The sequence below is a fragment of the Tetrao urogallus genome (genome assembly GCF_951394365.1).
Source record: "Tetrao urogallus genome assembly, chromosome: 19".
NCBI lineage: Eukaryota > Metazoa > Chordata > Aves > Galliformes > Phasianidae > Tetrao > Tetrao urogallus.
This window is the reverse complement of record NC_136832.1, coordinates 7,578,418-7,602,668: the sequence shown is the minus strand read 5'-3', so window position 1 is coordinate 7,602,668 and position 24,251 is coordinate 7,578,418. Positions and strand designations below refer to the sequence as shown.

The 24,251-nt window shown below is 48.0% G+C and overlaps 1 protein-coding gene across 1 annotated transcript in view; it reads right to left on the bottom strand.

Moving 5' to 3' along the window:
• The window catches only part of COL5A1 (collagen type V alpha 1 chain), a gene marked incomplete at both ends in the record, with an annotated part of 124,897 nt that overhangs the window by 98,231 nt on the left and 2,415 nt on the right, over positions 1-24,251 (bottom strand). Inside the window, one exon of the mRNA XM_079544550.1 lies at positions 494-661. Coding sequence (XP_079400676.1) covers positions 494-661 — 168 coding nt within the window. The remainder of the gene's footprint in view (positions 1-493; positions 662-24,251) is intronic.

Below are 24,251 nucleotides of genomic sequence, written 5' to 3'. Positions count from 1 at the left end.
CCAGCCTCTTCAAACAGTCTTCTTGGGACATCTGTTCTTGTGGGGCAGTCTATTCTTTTTTTATGGTGCTTATTTGTGTTATGAGACACCACAGCCACAGAACAGGCTCCTACTGTGCCTGGCACTCCACAAACGCAGAGCACAACGCGGCCTGCGCTCCTTTGCATCTTCCAAGTCTCTCCCAGCTGGACATCACTGTGTGATAATGAGAGCACAAACTTTCTAATATAGGAGAGAACATACGTGGAGACATTGGCCACATCTCCCTCGATGAAACCTGTCACTACATGCAAACGCGATGACAAAAGGACTTACTGCTGCGTTTGATGGTTGCAAGCTTGCAACCCACCCCAAAAATAGCAGAATCACTCATTCTCTGCCAAGGGAACATGCATAGAGAATAGGAAGTGTGTAGTGCCTTGTGTGTGTCTGGAGAAGCTGAGAAAAGGATCAGGTATTTCTAAATAGCTAACACAAAAAGCTGCAGACTTACCAGGATACAGCTGCTTTGTCGGTGCACTGAGCTGAGCATCTTTTGTTACTCTGTAAGCAACGTCTGCTTCTTTTGAAGATCTTCTGCTTGTGCAAAACCCTGTTGTTCTTGTGATACCATCAGGTAAATTGTGAAAATCTAATACCTTCAAGAGGTCTGCAGGTTCAGCTGCAAAAAGAAAAGCAGAGAACAAGAATTAACAGGCAACAGGGCCAGAAGCATGCTGAGGCAAACCTTTTACTCTTAAGTTAGTCGATGTAAAGAAAAATAAGTTTTAAAGCAAGTACCAGAGTGAGCATCCCTAAGGATTACACACTTGTACCATGAGAAACAAGCACAGGGCAATTCACACCAGCTGGAATAACAGGTAAACCCACGGCCATGCTTAGGGTTACAAGCGAGCTGTGGCAGAATCATCCCAGTGTGATGTGTCAGTGCTGGTCCTGCTCCTGCAGGCTTGCTCAGAGGATTCTGTGTGCAGCACCCAGTCCTGCCTGGGGCAAGGAAAGGAGATTTTCCCTTTGGCAAGCATTGCCTTGTGTTGACTGCTGCACAAAACATACACACACGTGCACGCAGCAAAACACAAGTTTGATGGAAGGGGAAAAGTCGAGTTATACGCTGGCTTTCCAAAAAAGCACATTCTGGTTTCTGTGGGAATTCAGGGCATGGCACGAGCCTTCAGCTGAGCATGCCCTGAAGCAAGCACACAGGCACTAACAGTGTGAAGCAAAAAGCTCCTGGCCTCAGCCCTCCCTGTCCTTATCCACCAGGCTCATGACTTTACAGGGCAGCAGGAAAACCTATGTGTATGTAAAGGAGAGGTTCTCACACCCAGCGCACCCACACAGCAGGCTCCAGTCACCTCCAGTTATTGAGGTCTCTAGTGATTCAGTCACGTGAGTGTTCCATCTCGTTAGCTTCCTCATCTGGTCTTGCTCACACTGGGAGAGATGGCATCTCCAGAAGTGCAGTAACCAGACCCAACTTTAAATGCTTGCAATAAATTGTTTTGAATCCCGATCTGATACTTGCAGCAAAATGCTGTCAGAAAGACGAACCGCCCAACTCAGCAAACCCATGGCAGCACCCAAAGCAAACGCGTGCACGACAGCTTCATCTAGCCCTGCCTGCACAATACATCACAGCTGTATTCATTTGCCCCATGATCCATTATTTTCCCTGAAGAGAGACATCACTCAGAGCTCAAGGGCAGCCAAACATTGGGCACTCTGACATTTGCAATATCCCAGCCAATCCTCCTGGGCCCCAGCTCCCACCTGTGTCCCAAGCATCCCATTACTGCAACGGCCATGGAGGCACACGGCATCCCCATCACCAACATGGCAAAAAGTAATGAAAAAATAAACGATCTCCAAGAAGACAGGAAGATAACAACAGGAGAAAGTTTCCAAGGGAGGGAAAAATAAGAATAATGAAAAAAGGGCCTCATCGTGGGCTTAAGCACTCAGTAGAAAGACCAGAGAAAAGGAGTTACAGGAGAACATCCCAAGAGCCTGTCCTACTGATTGCATCTGTGGGGAAGGCTACAGCACACACATCAGCATTGAACACACACAAAAAACAGCAACGGAAAGAAATACGACGAGCAGATCTTTTACAGCACAAAAAGCTTTGGTTACCAAGATGATCTGCCTAATATTTGCATGGAAAAGTCATGTACATTTTTAGGCAGCTTTAAAAAGTTTCCGTAATCCTGAGAAATTGGGTCCTCAACTGAGAGATTACAAACATATGGCAGATCCGAGTCAACGCTGCAGATAATAAACCAGCTGAGAGCGCCTGGCCCGAGCAGCACGCAGCTGTAACGTTTCCTCGTCTCTCATTCTTGTTAGACACAGAATATGGATGACATTTGTCTAAGCTGCCTTTACAGCTTGGATCTTCCCACTGCCTTCGACCAAGCTTTGTTTCACGCAGAGATTCCTGCATGCGCACAGCACAAGCCGCCTTTAAGCGACTCAACTGCTTGTTCTCCAGCTCTGCTTCCAGCCCCCTCCCTGTGCTCCGGGAGATTCAGATCAGCCAGCTCCCAGCCACCTCCAGAACTTATTTATGGAGAAGAGGGGAAAAAGGCAGAGGCAGGGGGAGGGGATGCGAATTCCAGACTCCTGACATCAGCCGCGCTCCCCAGGCGGCTGCAGGGGATTTGGAGCCGAGCTCATCGCGCTGCTATAACTGTGCAGCGTACAGAGAGGAAGAGCAGCACGAAGGCACCAGCAGCACATTTTGCTGGCTGTATGCATTAGCAGAATCACATCGCCTCCCAGGCCTCCAGCTGCTGCTCGGAGCTCTCCCACCCACCCTCACCCTCCATCGTGGCACTCCGTGCTGCGCTCCTCCTTTCTGGAGGATGATTTCAGTGCCTGCTGCCCCACGCAGCTCTCAGGCTCCCAACACAACGCGCAATTCATCTTCGTTTGGAAGACTCTCCGTCCTTCTCTAACTATGACGGATGAGCTCAAAGCGAGATGTTCAAGTCTAACAGCAACAACCTGGGTGCTGCCCAAGCAGCAGAATGCAGACTGTGAATCACATCAGCAAACAGGAGTGGAAAACCATGGGTCAGATGTGTGCGTGTCACCTCTGCTCATTCCCAGAGAGGCAAAAAGCCAACCGAAGTCCTCAGCCCATTCCCACTGCACTCCAGCACTGCTCTGAGGAGCAGTTCAGCAGCACAGAATCCTCCAGCGCTACCCAGAAAGCTGGGATTCACACAGGAGCAACTGCTGTTTGTGCCCAGTTAACCAGTTATTTATTTCCCCTTCAGCCAAATTCAAACACTGCAATCTCTTGCGTGGAGCTCTGACGGAATCACTCCAGAAGGACAGAGCCCAGGCTGACCAGGACTGGCCTTGCAAGGTATTTCTTACAAGCTTGCACTGGGCTTGGCCTGCATCCGAGAACTCAATTAGTCGTTGCTTCATGAAAGCTTTTTTTTTTTTGCTGTTTTATGAATACCATTACTATGCCACGTTACACACTGGATCATTCTTTCACCTGAGATGCACAGGGCTGCCCAAGGAAGGCAGCAGCTCTGCCCCTGCTGCACCAGAGGAGGATGGCCAAAAACCCAGAAGGCAAAGCAGCAAATGACAAATACCCACAGTCAGATCCAAACTGGGGCTTTCCTGGGCTTCAGAGAGCCCCAAAAGCAGCACCCGACAGCGTGGGACGCCCTGTGATGAGACAACAGAGCATCACTCCTTGTTCTGCACAGGGCAGAGATGAAGGACCCTGTGCTGAGCACACAGTGGTGAGAGTAGGAATGAAATCCCTAATTCCTCTGTGTCTACTCAGGGCTTAAACCACAAGACTAATACGTGTGTTAATCAGGTTTGTAATGATTTAATTACATGCTAAAGCCTGGCATAGAGGCAGCTGGTATTAGGTTTATAATACCACCCTCCACAATGCAAAGCAGCAGAGAGTGAGCTGTCAGATCCGATTCCACCAAGCTGCTAACCTGCACCGAGCTTTCCTCAGTTTGTGCTGCTTTCTCACCAGGTTTGATAGCAAGCCCAGGCTCTCCCATGTTTCATCTCCCCTGGCCAAAGCATCTTGTTTTGTGTTTACCTGCAGAAGCTGAACTTCTTCAGCATTCCTCTGCTCACCCCACTCCCCAAAGCACTTGGCTGAGTGTCAGGATACACAAGTTGCTTATACGTTACTTGGGGGTATCTGCAGCCCCAGTGTCTGAAAGGTTACCTAACAACGTGTCACAAGACTCAAAACAACTCCCTCCCATCATTTTTCACTGCAGTTCATCAAACCCTTATCCCCAAGGGAATCTGCAGTAGTTAAACTCCCCCAATCAGAGCAATGGTGCTGCAATGTCAGCTGTACCCACAGCACTTGATAAACTCCATGAGCCAGCATCCAGACTGACCTTTTCCCATTCACAGATCTCTATGCATTTTCCAGTAAGGATGCTACAGCAAAGTTTGCTATGGCTGAAAAGAGATCTGCTTTTCCAAGCTCCTTTTGCTCATCACTGAAATGGTCACAGGGTCCCCAGACCCCAGGGTCCCCCCACAGTCCACCTCAGTGGAGCAAAAACTGAACAGGCTTTAATACAGTAGTTTAAATGAGGGAAATCTGCACACACACACACAGCTGTCATGGCTGTGTGTGTGGCAGTGCAGGTGCCTTCTTATGGACAAGAGTGTCTAAGAGCAGGTTTAAGAAAGACTTCCCCATTCACTATGTACTATCTCCATCTTAAAGTACATCCAGAGCTTGTTCAGTGCTGGCTGACAGCATGGTCAAAGTGCAGGAGTCAAGAAAACACCCTTTCTTCACCCTTTTGCTTTATAACATCCTTCTAAGTGAAAATATTCCCCTCCAATACCCTGAAATGCATCAATTCTGCACAGCCAATGTATTTTTGTATTAGTGTAAAAATTGCGACATTTGAGCATCTGGAAAAGGGGTCACCAACCCGCCGTGGTGGAGAACCATTCCTCTGTATTTGGTTTCTCAGCAGCCAAAGGGCATCCAAAGACTTTCAGGACTTCACGACACAGCACTGAGTCATACTACAGCTTACGTGCAACCATTGCCAAAGAGTCAAGGTCACAAGCTGAAGAATGAATAGGCATTCATGTTCCTGACTGATTCCAGGTGCCCTCTGCAACTCTCTCATCACATAATGACCCAGCAGTCTGGGTGTTTGTATCCAAGTGTCACTTTGCTAACGACTCAGGCTCACTGGGAAGGAAAGCCCTTCTATGCCAACAGACAATTAAGAGAAACCACAAGTCTCCACCTTCAGCAAGTAGCAGCACTAAGGTGAACGAGGATTATTTCCAAAGCAGCATCTCTTTGAGAAGATCCCCGAGCCTCAGAGAAAAGTGGAAAGAATTGTAATAGAAAAAGGGAGGAGATGCACTGCTGTTACCCTGCACCTTAGCTTAAGTCTCCCTGTCTTTCCTGCACCTGAGTTGCCCTGGATGCCCATCACCACCTCCAGGAGCAGCACGGGGCCCCAAGCATGGGCAGATCCAGCTGCTGCACCCAGATGTGCTGCTGGTCACACACAGCACCTTGGCTGAGCCAGTGAGCACCAGGCAAATTGGGGGATGTAAGGTAGATGTGAAGCTCCCTAGCTTCAAGGAAACAAGGTCCACTGACGCCAGACAGACTGCTCCTTAACATTCCCATCTCGTTTCTCTCATCTTTAAGCCTCAAAATCACCAGCATCTGTTTTGAGGAGGTTACAAGACATCATTTCGTAAGGATTTCCAGGTACTCAGATGACAAATATGACATTATTATCATCTTCCCCCCAGCTAATAGTGCCAATACATCTTGCACAAACAGCACTATGCAGAACAACACCATATCTCTTATCTCCTCAAACAGACAGGGAAGGTTCCGCAGGGCTGCCTGAACGCACAGCAAAAACACACCCCTGGGAAGAGATGGAGAGATCATTGCCTGCCTTTAAAGGAAAAAACGATTTCCAACAGAAGCCCAAAAGCTCCCGAGCTGTGAGTTAATGCTGCCCTTCAGCACAGCCTTCAGTAAGAAAGGTGCCCACTTCACTGGGGGTTTGCTTGCTCTCAAGCCACTGCCCAAAGATTGACATCAATATGTAAGATTATAGCAAGAATTATTCAAGCACCAGCAGGTAAGGGCTCCTGCACCGAGATCCAAAAGAGAGCTAAATGCAGATGGGAATCAAACTGCTTCCCTGAGCAACATGCAGTCCACACCTGGAGAATCTCAACATATATTCACTGCACACCACCACTGAATTTTTAGCTCCAGCCCTTGGATAATTAACTAAACAAACAAGGTGGCAGAGGCTAAGGCAATATAAACAATAACATTAAGCTCTAGTTGCCACTGTTCAAGCATCCTTTGGACTGAGCTATTAGCCCCTTGAATTCTTCAGCATGGCAGCAGCCCAGTAAAACGCAATGACATTTGGACAAAGGAAAGGCATTTGAAGAAGGACAATTGGGGAGTCTAAACCGCAGGGCTGAAGCTGTGAAGTTTGTTCCCTAGGAAGGGGCATAATATGGCAAAAAAAGGCCGTCTACAAACAGGGTCGGGTACTCATCTGGTGCACATCATCTTGGTTCCAATAACTGCAACAGATCTGTGTCAATTTGCATTGCTGTAGATTGCTGAATATTTCACCAGTGACTCACATCATCCCCTTATGGGGTTTGTAAAGGCCCAAATAGTCCCAACTGTGAACAAAGGAAACCATTATGCCAAGCCGGATTCGAAAGATCGTTATGTATAATCCCAAAAGGGACAGAAGGAAACCCAGAACTGACACTGAAGCAGCTCTGCAAGGGCTACGCTAAAATCCGACAGATCAAATAATCTTTGTCCCTTTGAGCATAAATAATTGCTTTCGAAATAATCAGTCGTTTGGGTTCCTCACAAAGCCGTGGTGTCAGCAGCAAGGAGCAGCCTTTCCCTCCGCAGAATACGATTAAACCACGCAGAAAATCTTTGCTGCAAATGCCACGCAGAACTTAAGGGCAATTCACAGCTAACAGGCAAGCACTGAAGATTCCGGGGAAAATCCCCATTCAAGACAAGCAAATATCCCCATTCGTTCCAAAGGATGGATTGTTTCAGACTTTCCTGAGAAAGGAGGATGACAAGAGCAGCATTGCATCCAGGGGGAACCTTCCCCTTTCCCCACTGCTTGGATGGTGTTCTGAGTCACTGTGACATTTTGGGAAGCTTTCCAGCAGCAGTTTGGTTGCTGGCAGGAGCCTTGCCCTTTAGAAGCAGTGAGGGTGAATGGACTCTGAAACTTCCCAAGTTATTAGAGCCACAAACACTCAGCAGATCTGCAGACGGAAACCGTGACCGTGCATGACTTCATCTTCTGAATGATTAACAGTGTTCTTAGAGCTCAGTTCTGGGAGCAGAGTCTGAATGCCAGCCATGAATGGATGTAAGTGAGGTGCAGAAGTACAGATACCCTTTCTCTTCATCCCCCTGAAATTATCTGGGTTCTTTATACAAAAAGAAAACCACCTGAGTCCCTGTAAGGCTGAAGATTGCTGCAGTGCTGTGGGCACACGTGCAGATGGACCAGCAGGGATAGAAACCTCACCCTTAGGCTCCGCCATCCACCTGAGCACAGCCTTTTGGAAAGCAGCTCTGTGGGTACTGCAGAGATGTTTTCTGGATTGAGGCAGGGAAATAACTGATGCGAGAGCTGTCCCCTCTCTGCACAGAACCTTTTTTGTCCCCATGGTAAGCAGGGAAGACCAGCAGCTCTGTATACACCCAACCACAGCACAGCTCACAGCAGGGAGGACTCCCCATCCATGGCAGCACCCCTCTGACATCAAGCTGTTCCAATGAAGGCACAGCTGGCTGCTCAAGCACAGGACTGCACATGCGGAACAGGGGTCTGCAGCCACCAGCATCACTCGGAGACCTCCAAGTCCCACTCCACTGTCACCATTTCGTGACCCAACCAAGCCACAAGTCTCACTTCAGGCTAAGAACGGTTTCAAGCAAAATATTCTCATTTGCCTAAGCACTTGTTATTTTCCAGGTGGTGCTGAGGGGTCATGGCTGTCTGCCCAGCTCCCCACACTGCCCTGTGCTCACAGCTCAGCCAGCTGCAGGCAGCACAGAGCCCCATGCAGGTGTGCTGCAGGGGGGAAAGAAATCACAGCGCTTTGTCCCCACTCTAAGAAGCGTGATGTGTTTCCAGACACTCTGGCACTTGGACAACATTTGCATTTTCAAAGCACTTCATAATGATCAACTAATTAATGCTCTTTACAGTCTTCAATTAGGGCTCGATCCAACAGCGCGTTTAAGTCAGAAGTTTTGCAATCGGTTTTAATGCGCTGCAGAATTGTTCCTCCTGCAAGGAACAAAGAAGTTGGCATGCACATCTCCCAGAAGGGGCAGAGGAGAATAATACACAAAAAAAAAGCCCTGCAATCATAACCTCTCAGAGCATTGGCATCGCACATCAGCAGCCGCCAGGGCTGCCCATCCATTCCAAGATGCTGGAGCTCACGGCAGAGAACACCTTGCTTCCTCTCTTTGCTGTCAAACCAACTTGGCGCTGAACCCAGAACAAGGGCATCACCTTGTTTGAAACCATGGAGACATGGATTGAGGCCACTGATCCCCTCTGTGTGAGATCTCACTCAAAACTTTCCAGACAGAAACAGGCAGTTTTCCTGCAAAGGAACAACCCTGGCTTTATTTCATGCACTGACCACCTCACCGCGTGTGCAAGAGGGACAGAGAACAAATGGACAAAGTTTGAACATCCACCACTCCAAACCACCTTTTCTGCTGCCCCCTATAGCCAGCACAGCCCTTAAACATTTCGCAGTCCTTCAAGCAGATTACCCAACCACGAGCCTAATTAAAGACATTAACACACACAAACCACCTAATTACAATTGCTTCCACCACGCTGCAGCTGCAGGTGGGTCAGTGACTGGCATTGCATCACCAGAGCATCACATCAGCCACTTAAAAGGGGAATGAAACCACAGAGAGGTTTCCTCCAGGCACGGGTGGCTGCAGTGCTTCCAGAGCAACCACTGAAGACTCATTTTCATGCACTGCGGATGCTTTGCTGTCCATAAAGTTGATGGAATCGAGTTTAAATAATTTTGATTTTCAAATATGCTATTGATTTTTATTTTATTTTTTTTTTTTAAAGCTCAATGCTGAATTATTTTCAGCACTAATGTTTACTTGGATATTTTGGAAATAAATATAAAAGCAATTCTTCCTTTCAGATGCTCGAGTCAATAAAACCTTTGCATTTGCTTAATATCTGATTCTCCCCAGAAATGTAGTTGGAAGGCACGTTTCCAATACCTGCTTCCCTTCATTAAAACCATTTCTAATGCTTGTTTTCCAGTTAGCCACAGACCCACAGCCGTGAGTTCATCAGTTCTCAGCAACCACAGCAGTCTGGATGCCCTCAGGGTAGAGAGAAATCGACTGCTTACGCGGCCACCTCATCATGGTGCTCTCAGTTCCAACCCACTCTTATCCAGATCCCATTCCTGATCCAACATCTGCTACTTCCAATGGGGAATGAGCATCGTTTTACTTCAGACCACTGGAAGGTTTTATGGACCCGTTAGAATAATATATCAGCTGCCCACATCCAAACATGCACAGAAAGAGAGGCTCATCCAAACACAACACTCAGCTTCCATTCCTTTCCAATTCCATTCCTTCCCAAATCAAAAATCGTACGCACATTACGTATTTCCCTGCTGCCCAAATTAAGTAACAGCAGGTCGGGGGAGGTTTTGCAGTCAAAGCATTCTGAGATGAGCAGGATTCCTCCACACCACAGCTTCCCAGTCCAGGCAAAGGTTGGAAGGGGTTTTATTCCCATCAGCTGAGCACATCAAATGGCATTAGTGTGATATCAAGAAACTGGTGTTTGGCCTCCACTGCCCTTTCCGATCTCTGACCCGAGAAAGCCAACCCAGCCAACCCATTAACTCCCTCGGAGCAGCAGCTCCATTACAAACAGCAATCAGGAGGCAAATAGCAGCTAATTACCACTCATGAGCCTCCCCCTACCTGTGTGTGGTGGGAGACAAACCCTTGGAGACAGCAAAGGAGCCATCACAAATCTCACTGCTCCTTCAGGAGCCCTGCAGAACTGATGAGGTTTTGCTCATCGTGTAACAGCATCCCCACGAGATCACAGCTGCATTTGCTGGAAACCCACAAGGGCCACGATGACATTCCGTAGCAGTGACCATGATTTATGTGGGTCTGCACAGTTTTTCCCCCTTTCAGATATTTTCCATTAAATCTGATTACACTGATTTGTGCATTCACTGCTTAAGGAAATATCTGCTGCATTTAGCAACTGAAATTACTCCTCAGGTCTTCCGTTAAACACGAAGGAGAATTCAGACCCAAAGATAGTATCTCAATTGACATATTCTACTGTAAAAGCTGAAAGAAGCATCCAAGATAACCATCCAAAAAGCTTTCCCAGGACTCTAACGCTGGCCCAGACCAATATTTACATAATTATTCACATTTGTTTGCTTTAAATAAAGCTTTTTATTATTGTTACTTCGGCATTAACCAAATAATTAGAGGCCAATGACATCCACAACGCCCGCTGCAAGCTCTGCTCATCTCTGCCTTCACTTCTCAGCCCAGTCTTGCACTGAACACACGCAGCTTGCCCAGCAAAACGAGCTTTAATTCTGAAGTCCTACAGTAGCATATAGGCATAACAGGGCTACAAGTAATCCATTTAGCACAGAAAATCAAGATAAATGCACGCCAAAGTACCCACAGTGGCCTTTACCAGGAATAAAATGCACACAGGCCAGTTTTAAGGCAAGGTTTCAAGTAGACCGATGAAGCAGAAGATAAGAAGAGCCATTCCCTGTGCAGCAAGGGGCAGCCAGGAGATTGAGGCATTCCTGTGCCCCATCCCCAGCCATACAGCTGGAGATGCACTGCAATCCATGCACACACACAGGCTCCTCATACCAGTTCCTCCTGAACCCCTTTAAAGGACCAGGGCACAGTCCTGCCTTTGGGCACAACCTGTTTTCATCACAAGAAGCTCAGGTTCACCCTCTCACCTCCCCCTCCTCACTGCCACATGCACACCACCAGCTGACAACGGATGGCTGAAATACATAATTCACTTCCTCAGTAGCTTTCTCCTCTGCTTTCCTCAGTTTTATTGTGCTCACGAGGCCTTTAGGGCTGGGATTCCAGTTACTGGAAGCAAGACAATCCAAGAGAACGCAGCAGAGAGAACAGAAATGAAGCTATCTGGGACCACCAAGCTAAGCTGGAACAGTAAGAAAGGAAATTTCTCACTCCATCCCATTGATCTTTCCACCCCCAGGATAGATGTGAGGACCTCAAACCCAGCACACTTTCTTTGGAAGCTTCTTCCAACAGGGATCAGTGCCTGGTCACCAGTTGCTCAGCCCAACACAAACCTCCTGGAGATGCTCTAGGGGAGCCCAGTGCAAAGGTGACCCTCTATTCACACTCATAAGGAGAACCTGACTCACTGTGAGCCCATTTAGCTTCAGCAAGAAAGCAATTAGTGTTCCCTGCTAGTAAAATGGCAGATAAATGTTGGGTAACCTTCCCACGAACCAGTCCCAAGGCACCAATAAAGCTTCTCTAGCAAAACACTCTCAAATATGAATTCAACCATACTTGAAGACCCTGTTTCCAAACGGATTTCTTCAAAACCAAAGTCCTGTTACTGCTAAAAACACACACAGCCCAGCAGTAGTTTCCTTGCAGCCACATTTGATAGCTTAAAGCAAGCACAAGGACTTCCTTTCATATCACAAGCTATAGGTTGCAGGATACGTTTTGCAGCTGAAATATTTTCCTCTGCTCAACTCTCCCCCATCTAATGAATGAAAGCAGCTGAAGATTTCGTTACAGCAGGTAAGAAAAGAGGGTTGCACGTGGGCAGCTCTGCCTGCAGGACACATTTTCTCAAGCTGCCTCTCATCATCATCATCGTAAAGATGCTTTCCATATCCCAATACATACAGCTCTGCAGAGAGCTGGCACCTTGACTGCTAGCAACCAACTTGTGAGTAAAGTGCTTGGACCCACAGCACAGTGCTCCCCACACAGGGAAAGCACTGTGAGCGAGGGCTCCCTGTCTTGTTCTGACATTTGGTAACAACGAAGGACAGGTTTTCCATCAGACAACAGAATTCTCCAAAGGGAAACAAAATTCCAGCTTTGTACACAACGTGGCTCAGCAGAGCTGAGGTTTGCTATGGATGCCTGGCACAGCCATATGCTCCCCACAATTCTTCCATGTCTTATTCCCACCAAGGAACAGTACATTACACTGCTTTCAAACAACCCCAATATGTTCAGCAGCAATTTACTTAAGGCAAGGTGATAAAGCTGGCAGAATCCATCCCTAGGAGGCAGGTAATCAAAACGTACACTTGTAGAAGAGCACAGCACAGCAAGCACCATTTGCATGATGGTAAGAAATGCAATCACAGCAGGCAGAGCACCCAAAGCAAGCTATGATAACCACTACCGGCACCGCCAGCACCCTGAGCTCTAAGCAAGATGCAGTTTGTGCATCAGGTTTTCCACCTGCATAGAATACCCTGACTTGATAAGCTAATTTTACATGATTTCCTCTGTAATGCAATATATTTACATCGGCACTGCCCTTTTTGTTTGCTTTAAGGGCTCACTGTGCTTGCTGAATTTATTTTCTTCCTTTATCAAAAGCAGAATAATAGAAGTGTCCATGGGCAAAGTCACAGCAATCAGTGACAAATGGAGACAGTTCATCTTCCACTACAAGCACTGGACATTACTGACTTGACCAACCAATAAACTTCCCTTTTATCACCTATGTTAGAGAGTAGCTGTTAAGCACGTGCTTATTTGGCTTTACATTGCATTTCTTGCCACTGCTACTCAGCCCCAAACACATCTTAACATCCCACCCCAACACATGCAGGAGAACCTGCCTCAGCCCCACAGCCCTCCCACTGCCCCCCTTCCGATGATGTCGGCCAACCTGCAAGCACCCAACCTGCCTGCCTCACTGCCCCTCAGCAGCCTAACAGGATCCCAGGCAAACGAGGCAGCCTGCTTGCAGACACTGTCTGCAAAAAGCAGCTGTTGCACCTCTGATCCCCAACAAGCCACCAACCAGAATGAAGACGTTACCTCAAACTCAATGCCAACAGCAGCATTTGAATACCCACAGAGGTGGATGTTTGAGGGAGCCACACGAATAGCCACCAGTTTTAGGCAACAGCATATGGAACAACAATCTGAACTACGAGCGTGCAGCCACATCCCGGGGGAGTCTTACAACACACAAGTGGGAAAGATTTGGGAAAGCTTGCAGTCTTGCAATTAAACTTCCAGCTCAGTGCAAAGAAGACTTGTGTGAGCCAGCACAGTTGGATACACGCAGGTAGAAAGGGAGCTGAAAGCATGTTCAAAAACATACTCGCTGCGGTAAGAAGAGAAGGGTCAAGGGGAATAATACAGGCAGGATCAAGTCTAATTACAGGCACAAGAATAAGTGACAGCTACAAAAAGGCAGGGGCTATTTTCATACGGAGCAAAGGGTCGCTGGCACATTTGCAGAGCCACAACACTCAGAACACAGGGAGAAAAGAGGTCCTTTGTAAGAGGGATGGGGAAGCATGGGAACGAAGAAGCCCCAGGGTAGCTCAGAGGCATTACTGTACTTAATACAAAAGAGAGAGACAATAGAGGGCAAGAGGAGCCCTGGCTGTTTATTTTTCTGGGTATGGTGGGCAAGGGAGGCTTCACAGATAGTGCTGGGAGAGACTGGAAGAAGTGGCCACTAAGGAAGATGGAGTTAGGCCCAGATAAGGGGCTTAAAGGCATGGAGACCACGAGGTTAAAAACAGATTAATCCTAAATTAGCCATCGTCAGAAATTCTCTGATAACAGCCTATTCCCTAAGGTAAGTGGCAAACCAATGACTGGCTTACAGAAGCTCCATCTGAAAGAAGGAATAAGAGTGCCAGAAGTGCAAGGCATTAAGATCCCTTACAAGAACAGGCTCTTCTGGGGGCAAAATGCAGGGAGGAAACAGAACTCTTAAGACAGACCCGCAGTGTTGTGCCTAAGGATCCGAGCAAAGCCTTTCAGCTCTGCATCTGAACCAGCGCCTGCATGAAACACCAGGCAGCACCCTGCAGTTCTGCACAGTTCCCAAAAACACAACAGCCACGATGCCAGCAGACCATGGGTGTGACAAAACAGCAAGAAACAAACCTCATCTTTGGTTGTGGCACGGATTTCCCTACGCCCAGCCTGGGTTCTGGAGGTGCAGAGAGCCCACAGCTCTCATTCAGGATTGCTAAGCTGGAATTCAGTCTTTCCATGTTCAAATCAAGCATTCACACCTGGAACTTGGCCAACCAGAGTTATTGCTCTACAGTCCTGCCCAGCTAGTAGGGACTTCCTCAACCACTGCCCCCAAGAAGCCTGCAAACTCCAAGGAATGCTGCAAAAGAAAGAATAAAATTCACAACAGCCAAACAACAAAAAAAACCCAGCAGCATCCTTTGACAGCAGAGCAGAAGAACCAAAGATAAAGGGTAAATCCAGATGCCAGAGCTTGCAGGAGTGCAGCGAGATGCCAGAGCAAGCACCAGGACAGCAGCCCTGCAACCACAACAGGACAACAACAGCAGTGCTCAGAGTCAGCCCAGCAACTGCATTCCACCTCCTGAATGCTGCTGCTTCTTTAGTGCATGCAACCTCACCCCACGCCGAGGAACTGAGACAAGAATCTCCCCATCGCTTCAGTTAAGTCTGGGAGTAATTAATTTCATTGAGTTTGACATTTGAAATAAATGAACATGCTTCCACCATCTGGAAAAGCGCGTGCTGACACTTCCAATCACTTGTGCATCCATTCGTGAATGTGTATAAGGAATGTTTGCTATTTTTTCTTTACATGTATATGGAGAGAGAAGGTAAATTACACATCAAGGCAGCAATTCATGCAGACAAGCAGAGCAGGCTAGAGCAACTCGTCACACAAATGAGCAAGAGGCGTGTTGAGTTGTAGAAGCAGCCACATGAGGTAAGGAAATATTTGGGGAACTGGAGACAGGGAAAATGTCAAGGAGAGTTATCAGCATATTTTGAGAAGATTGATCTGTACATGGAATATGCTTGATATTCTCTCCGTCAAGAAAATGAGCTTTGTACGAGGTACCTCATATGGGGGTATAAGGAACAGCTTAAAAGCAATCTGCACACATTGGATGTGCCATCATTTATTACTCAAAGGGAGGACAGACTTTCCATAGCTATGGGAAAACAAATTTTTATCCTTGCTAAAGTGCAAAGGGGTCACAGTACGTTCCTCCCTTCAATAAATCTTCGGAAATACCCTGAGGTTTTCAAGGGAGAGCCATTCAGTTTGACAGATACCCTAAGATGTATTAGCTGCATACAAGACCCCAAACCCACAAGGGCTTGGAAAGGACTCTGTTCTTCGCTGTGCCATCCTGGCTCCTTTCAGCCTTCTGCCCATTGCAGCCAAAAGCCACCAGGACAGGCACAGAAGATTCCAAAAGGTACAAACACCTTGCCTTATCAAATAACTCCCTGTCTCACATCCTTTTGCTCACCGAGACACTTCGCACTTGATGAGACATCTCTGAGTGCAACACCAGAGCTGCTCCCTCAGCAGGATGCTCTCACAGACCCGCAAGCTTCGCTCGCGCCAAGTACGCCGCTTCCTCCCGAAGTGCTGATCCATCACTTGGCGGATCTCCAAGGGCACAGACGAGGACTGCTGCTTGTCTGGAGCAGGTTATTTCACCTCCCCAGCTCCCTGGTGATTATTTCTCACTACGCTTTACTTCCTAGAAGAATTTTCCACATGCCTTATTTAATCCTGTGTCAACTGATGCTGCACAGGCGTGACATACCTGCCTGCTCTAACAGCCCCCATCGCGCTGTCGTGCACTGCTCACTAAAATGGAAAGAAAGGTATTGGAATGCATCTGCCCCACATGTATTACTTGGAACACACCTGCAGATGTGGACCTCAGCAGAGGAGGATCTGTTTCATAGAGCTTCAGAGGTTGGGATTTTCAAGTGATCCCAAGGCAGCTACACCCTAAAAGATACCTGGTGATTCGTAACAGCTGGACTCCCATGCAGCTGAATTCCTGGAAGCTTCAAGCTCAAGTCTGTAGCTGTAGGGTGATCTCACAGGCATGAACCAGAGCCCTTCACAGAACTGCTGAGCATCCCAAGTTGGAAGGGACCCACAGGGATCACCGAGTCCAACCCCCACTCCACACAGCACCACCCAAACACCAACCCTATAGCTGAGAGCAGTGTTCCAATGCTCCCTGAGCTCCAGCCGTTGTTCCACGTGTTCCACCTTTGGAGCAAAACCTTTCCCCGACCCCCACCTGACCCTCCACAAAGCAGCTCCACACCATTCCATCCACATATTTTCAGCCATCATATCACTGACAGAGATTTACTGTAAGAATCTGCATTTCGTCACCATCAGTAGTAATCAAGTTAACTACCCACAGCACAGCAAGAGGGGCAGGTATGCAGGGCCCAAATCCCATCCAGGCTCCTTAGAGGCAACACAACCTGGAGCAAAGATGTGGTGGAATTCACACCCCCCCAAGTTCAGATGTTTCAGCTTCATCCCTAACCCTCCCCCTTCACCCCATCCATACCCTGCAGCAGGCAGCTCTGCTCAGGCAGCTTGGACTCAGCTATTTCTGGGCTTGCAGGACTCATGCCCATTTCAGTAGTGCTTTTATTTGGGATGTGTCCCCAGGGCAAGGAGGGCCCCAGCTCGTCCGGCCAAGGCTGCAGAGCAGGGAGCTGCAGACAGGGAAGGGCGCTGGGTTGCTCAGTTACTCTGAACAGTCAGAACACATCAATTCTAGCATGAGCTGAAAGTCTTGGAGCACCTCTAAGTTTATTGGCACAAATTTTTAAACTAACTTTGGATGAAGAACCCAAAGATCTTTGCGCACTCATGTTTTATAAGAACCTCATCTCCAAGGACAGAATTCACACTGCATTTCTCCAGATGGAATCCCAACCCAAGCATGAATGCTGTCATCCTCTGGACCAGCTCCGTCAGGGACTGAGTGCTGCTGCCTTCCTTCCATCCACAGCCTTGCAAGACAACAACTGCTTCCTGACACAGCTCTTGTTGATTACATGAGAGCAGTGGGAAAACTGATGTCTCCAGTGCAGATATGGCCTTTATTGTTGTCTTGCTCTGCATCCTGGAGGGAACCAGAAGTGAAGTTTCTAAAGGAGCTGGAGCTACAAACACTGCACAGTTTGCTCCTCCCAGTCCCAGCTCCTGAGGTCAGCAGGGAAAGCATCCAACAGTTGCAGAAAGACAGATTGTTTTAATTTAAACATTTGAGAGAGGGACTTTCTCCCAAAGTGTACAAGACGTGATAATATGCCTCTCCTGATCCCTGCAAAGCCTTACAAGAGAACATTCCTAGCAGTGTTCCTATATGAGCGATCTCCTGCCTGTGCCAAAGGCAGCGACAAGGATGAAAGGCGCTTCCTCCTCCCACCCTCACCTCGCTTTTAGATCACAGAAACAACAAGGGGATTCTTTGTGATCTGCCCTCCCTTGTTACAAGAAGCAGAAAACCCAAAGGGATCGGGAGACAAATAACATCAGCCTCGTTAAGAAAAGCATCTGCAGCCACAGTGCTGCAGGCGAGAGCCTCTTATCCTTCAAGGAATCGACAGCTTTCCAAGCTGAGACACTGAGCAGCCCGCAGCCAGGGAACAGCGATGCTTATGGGACAGAGCCTCACATCGCTGAGGGGAAATTCTCCCCATCTATCTGCAGAAATCTCCAGCTTCCACGTCGCAGCAACTCGTCAGAGCCAAGGCTGCAATGCACAAACCAGGCCCAGCTCACAGCTCCTTCCTGCATCTGGAGACCAAACCGTCCCATCAGTAGTGAAAGAGTCCAGGATCCCAATCATCTGACAGCCAATGGAATTTGGGCGGAGCTTTCAGCCAGCTTGGACAAAACCTACAGCGGCAAACTTCCAAAAGCTGTTCCTGGAAATCACCTTGCATTATGCAGGCAAAGTAAAATGGTTTGTACAGTGCCAAGCAATTAACCAAGCCGCTGATGCTCCCAAAGCAGGGCATTTCAGCCGCACAAAGAATGGCACAAGGGTCCATGATTTCAATCCTAGCCCACCAAGAAGAGCATTAACAACTCTGGAACCAACTTCTTGTGGCCATCACTGCTGTTTTTATCGAGACTGTCTCAGCAGTATCAGTAGAAGGAAAATTCTGACCAACCCTCCCATCCTATCCCACCCACAGGGCATTAACCCACCCACCACTCACCACTTCCCCCTCCATAAGTGCAACCCACAGAGCCACAGTTTGACTCTCAGTGCCCAGCCAGCATGGTTAACCAGCTGCCTGGGGCTTGCAGAAAGAGGCTTTGGGAGCAGGAAATTAAGAGTTTATTTTATAACTAAGCCTTTGCTAGGGCCAGGGGGAAGGGGACGGTGGCAAGCTATAGGGCAGGCTCATACATCCCACCACCCTGTGCTGCTTTTGCAGCCCCTTTCCACCAGGACACCCCAAAATGGTGCACCAACCACATCAGGAAACACTGCTCGAGGTCTGCACCATTTCTTGCCAGCACAGCACAAAAGATGCTGTGTCAGGGTGGCACCTTAGCACTGCTAGCCTCAATCCAGGAGAAAAGCAGCTCAAGTATTAGGGGTTACCACACCAATATGGAAGTGGTCTTTTCATCCAGGTATACAAGGAGGAACAGCAGCTTACTACCAGTTCCAGTTCTTCGTTTTGCAAAGAAACTGCAGCAGCAGGGCAGCCACAAGAGTACTTGGAGGATATTATTTGGGCTTTCTGTGCACAGCCTGCATCAGCAATCGGTGTCAGCATCCCTGGCAATCACAGCTGCCAAATCCCAGCCCCAGACCCTGCTAACATTTAGGTGCTTGAACATTTCAGATTTCAGCTGAGATTTGGGCTTGTAACTCTGAAAGTACAGTGAAACAGAGCTGCTTGGCACCAGCTGAAACACCTGGCTTGGAAGCTCCTTTTTTTCCATTTCTTCTAAGCAGAATGACACTTGTATTCACTGTGACTCATCTCCTTGACCTTTCTATTCACTTTTAATGGTGCAAGCTGGAAATAAGGGCATACAAACAATGCATTCATTATTCAGACGGTGAACTGCAGCCCTCAGACCAAATCTCTACCCTGCAGCAGATGAGCACACAGGGGTGTGCATCTCATTCCAGAGCACTGAGGATGAGCCCCCTCAAAGACTGACCCAAACTCATCACTTCTTGCAGCACAGAAGAGGGGTGCAGCTGCAGGGGCTCGTGCCTCACTGCCAAAAAGCACGGTGTAAAAAGCTGCACGAGTGCAAGAGATCCTGGGAAACTGGCAGCGTCACCTCCAGGAATTCAGCTGCAACAAATTCTTACTGAAGTATTGTCTTGGAAACAGAAGAGGGGGTGGAGGGAGGAACGGAGGAGGAAGAGGGGCCAGTGGGGCTCTCCGAGAGGACACACGAGCAGCTCTCAGCTGCAGCACAGCTTTCCTGTATGTCCACACACACACAAAATAGCAGCTCCAGCTGACATGTCAATGGAACTAAATTTGGTCACTAAAACTTCCTGCCAGCCTCCTGAAGCAGGGACTCCAGCAGACCCCTGGGTCACCCCCCTCTCTGGGAGTTTCCCCCCTATTGACTTCTTGCAGCGTTTCCAGCAGAGCTGCAAAACTTCCCCCATCCCTCGTGCAAGCTGTAGCGGTGAAGTGCAGAGAGGCAAAGAGAGAAAAGGGCTTTCAGCAGTTTGCTTAAAAGCTGAGCCAGGGAAAAGAAAAAAACAACAACAACTTACTTTATTTACTCTGAAAGAATTAGCATCTCCCTGGCTGCGGATGCACAGCTTGATGCAGGCAGGGATGGCATCCAGGGTCACCTCAAGCTAACAAACATTTAGCTGCATTTAAGCCAGACCATCACTCAGATCTTCACCAAGATGCTGCTTCCTTGGGAGAGCAGGCAGCCTCTGAAACACATCTCATCCAAACAGGGTGACCAGCTGCTTTAGGTGAGACCCAGATATTGCTCAGATGAGTGAGAAGATGTCCCTGAGCACAGCAGGACTACGGCTTGGCCTTTTTCCTGCTGCTTCAGGTTCAGTGGGCAGAGCATCAGAAGAAAGGCAGCATGAGAAATGGGAGACTTCAAATGGCTTGGGTTGGAAGGGACCTCAGGATAACTCACACCAAACCCACTGGGGATGAAGACAGCCCAGTGCTGGCATAGGGGCAGAGCATTCCATAGCAATACACTCGATTACATCAGCAAAACAACCAAATGCAACTACCTGAAAAAGCCAGCTGACAAACTGACAGCAGCACACCTGACCTGCATCACAGCGCAGGGTTAACACACAGCACCCAACACCAACACCCAGCTGGAGCATCCAGCAGCCCACCTCCATCTGCATCCCTCCAGCTCCCAAAGGGCTTTCATCAGTAAACCAAACCACCTGTAGCTGCCTGATAGCCTCTCTAACCTGCATCAGATTTCATTTCTGGACAATGCTTCATAGCGTCCTTAAAGCAGCTGATGTCACAGGGATGTGCCCAAAAGCCAGGAGGTGTGCAGCAGAACTTGGGAACCATCCCCAGCGTAACTCACTCCTTACATTCAACCCCTAAACCACCCTTTTCTTTCCCATTTATTACACAGTCCTGAAGAAAAACCCCAGCACTGTAAGCACATCAATGTCATTTTCCTACTTTCAAGAAGAGAACATCTGAACACTGCGAAGGCTTCCAACCGATGCTAAGAATCCTGTTGGCTTCTGCAGAGAGGAAGAGCCCAGACTCAGAGCAACCGACCTCAAAAATGCCTTTTGTGCAGCTCCTCCGTTTATTTTAGTTCTAAAGATTTTCCAGACGTATCCGCAGAGAAACCACGGCATCATTGGGATGGTTCACCCAGCTCACTTCAACAGCCACGACATTTGCCAGCAGTAACCCGGTGGCAAATTACACCACATTGCCAACCTCAGGTTTTTTCCACATCACATCAGATTCGTAACCATTTTTCCATTCTTTCATATCTTAACTTCATTTTTTTTTTTTCTTTTTTTTTTTTTTTCTGGGCTTGGTCACTCTTCCCATAATGGGATTTTCTCAATTTGTTCATTTTGCACAAAGGTTTCAAGTTTATTTTAAGAAAAACTGCCCTTTTGCAAACTCAGCACATACCCCACCAGCTCCTGCCCAGCTAGCAAGGCAAAAACCTTTGATATTACATCAGAACCAGGCTGCAGCTTGCAGGAGGAGGATCCAGCAGCCTCTTGAGCAAGCATGCACTGCTGTGGACATGAGGCTTCCTCCAGAAGGCACAGAACCGTGCTCCCAGGAAGGCTTTTCTGTTCCAAAAATCCCCCAAGGCCTTCTCAGAAAGCCATCCTCCCATCAGCAGGGAGTCAGAACCTTCCTGACAGCTCCATACAAGGGCTGCAGAGGTCACAACCCCAAACAAATCCAAGCAGGGATGAGAGCCAAAAGAGACACCAAGCAGCCCAGTTCCAGAACACAACCAAGTGCAGAGCAACCTGCACAACTCAGCCCAATTCTGCTGTTCTAAAGAAGCTGAAAGCCAACAGCATCAGCAGACGGCACAGGGAAAGCAGCAAACTTCCCAGCCACACTGCAGGAGCACACTCACATGCACATTGCTGGACAAATACTGAAAGTATTAAATCTGACCCAATGTCAGCAAATGACTGAAAGGCCTCAGCATTCAAAGTATCTGCAGTCACTACCAGGCCTGTGTCAGCAGAAGGGCTATTCTGCATATGTGAATAGAAACCCGGATCGAAACACAACAGGAGTGGGGGAAATCTTCTTCCACGTGTGCAGAGTTTGAGGTGCATTGTGGTTCGCTTCTGTTGCATTTCCCAAACCATTCCTTTGTTTTAAAGCATAACTTCCATGTTTCAAAATATTCATACTGAAGAATTGATTTTCTTCAAACAAAACCCAAATAATTTTTCTTGAAATAATGTTATAGAACCACTGCTTTCAAGTAAACCTCCTGCTAAACAAACCAGGCGAGCAGACGTGGGTGCATGTGTACATGGGCTGAAGTGCCAAATTTACACTTGTAACACAACAGTTAATTCCCCATTCATAGAGAGCATTACTTCTGTAACACAGTGAAAAGTGCAGCAATGGCAGCAAAGCAGCAAGGTCCCAGGCTGCAGCAAATAAGGACTTGCTCAAATGCAACAAGCATGGGCGCAGAAATGAAGGAAAAGAGCTGCTTACCTTCAAAAGGCCTCAGGTATGCAGGGATCTCTAACAAGAAGCCCTCACCTCCACTGCCAACCCTTAAGTGAGGTCTGGGCAGGGGTGGATCCTGGCTCCAGCCCTTCTGGTCACTCAGGGCATTGAATACACCTGAGCTGCCCTGGGTTGGCCCTGCCTTCCCACCAGGTGCTCAATCACTGCTTCAAGCCCTGACTTAGCATTTCTGCCACAACTTCAAAGTCAATTCACCCCATAACAAAACACAAGCACAAAATGCAGCTGCTCTTCTCAAATCAGACCTGGGCATCCCTGCATCCAAACTACAGTATAGGCAGAGCATCCCATCTCTAACACAAGAACAAGCCAGCAGCCAGCTGAGGAATCAGGGCATAAGACTCCGTAAAGGAAAGTAGAAAAAGAAACTGTCAAATTCAATGGCCTATTTGCTTTTCTGCTGCAGGTAAGAAAAATTCAGACTGAAGAACCGTTTCCTGGAAAGTACTTCCACGGATTTATTTCTAAGTCCAGACAGAACTCAGATTACCTGAAGATGCATCTACAAATGGCACTTTGCACTAATGCCTCTGCATTAGCAGTATGCTACAGCAGCGCCGCCTTCATTTTAAGCATGGTTTGCTGTGGCTTAAAGGATCTATATGTGATTCAAAGCAGTCATAAGAACTTACCCTTCAACCCCAAGGCCAAGGCATGCAGAGCTCTGTGAGAGCTGGAGGAAGCTGAGCTGCTCTGCTCCCCATCAGCATCCCATGGCAGAGCTGGGAGAGCTCAGAGCAGGAACCCCAGTGCTGCATCACTACCCAAAAGTTGGAGATATCAGCACACTCTCACAACACGGTGATGAGATTTCTGGTAATGAGGAGATACTGAACCTCCCTGTTAGAACAGCTCTATCTTTTAGAGAGAAAACCTGAGAAGTCCATCTCCTTCAGCAACAAAACGTAAGAGGTAGTGGACAGTACCAGAAGGCACATCCCTTGGGCAGTTCCTCACTATCTGTTCTTAGGCAGATCATCAGCAAGCACCTGGAGTAGCACTGCTTGTGTTTGTTGGATTGCTCTTGGTTATAAAAACAGACATTTTACAAAGGAGGCACCGGCACTGGAGATCTGACACAGCGACGCCAGCAGGCAGGAGGACACCCACAAAACCAGCAGCCATTCAGCAGTTTGTCTTAAGAAAGTTACACCCCAACGGCCCTCTGGTCATTATGGTCATCACGAAGTGGGATTTCTCCAATCCCCAACTGAATCATTGCCCAGGCAACGCAGCAACGCTGCGGGCTGAAGAACCGAAGTCCCCATTACATTTGATAGGAACCAATGCAACCAACTCCTCTAAGGGCGGGTGAGCAACCAGCTGAGCATCCAGCACAGCAGGGGGGTGAGCCTCGAAGAGAACGGTCTACAAGGGTTTTAGTCTTGAGCCCAGCTCACAAGGAAGGAGAACAGATGACCTGAGCTGAATGCCTCTCTGCATCCTCTGGACAGAGCATGGCCAACAGCTGGGGTGCTTTTAAGCTCAAGCCCCATTCCAACCTGGCAGGACAGAGACAGCACAGTCCAGGTTTCACACTGGAAATCAGAGCTTCCATCGGTGCCAAACTTCAAGTCATATTTCTCCTTGTAAAACGATATCAACACATTCAATTGGCAAAATATTAAACAAAAGGCTTCTAATTGGCTGCATTAAGATGATTTTTTAGCTCATTCTAGATGGCTGGGAAAGAGCCAAGGAGAGAAGCAACAGATGGTAACAGGACACTTCATAATTTCCAGCATTTTTATTTCTTCTAAAGAGCACGCCATGTATTCTTATTACACTTCTTCACCACTAAAGGAAACTGCTG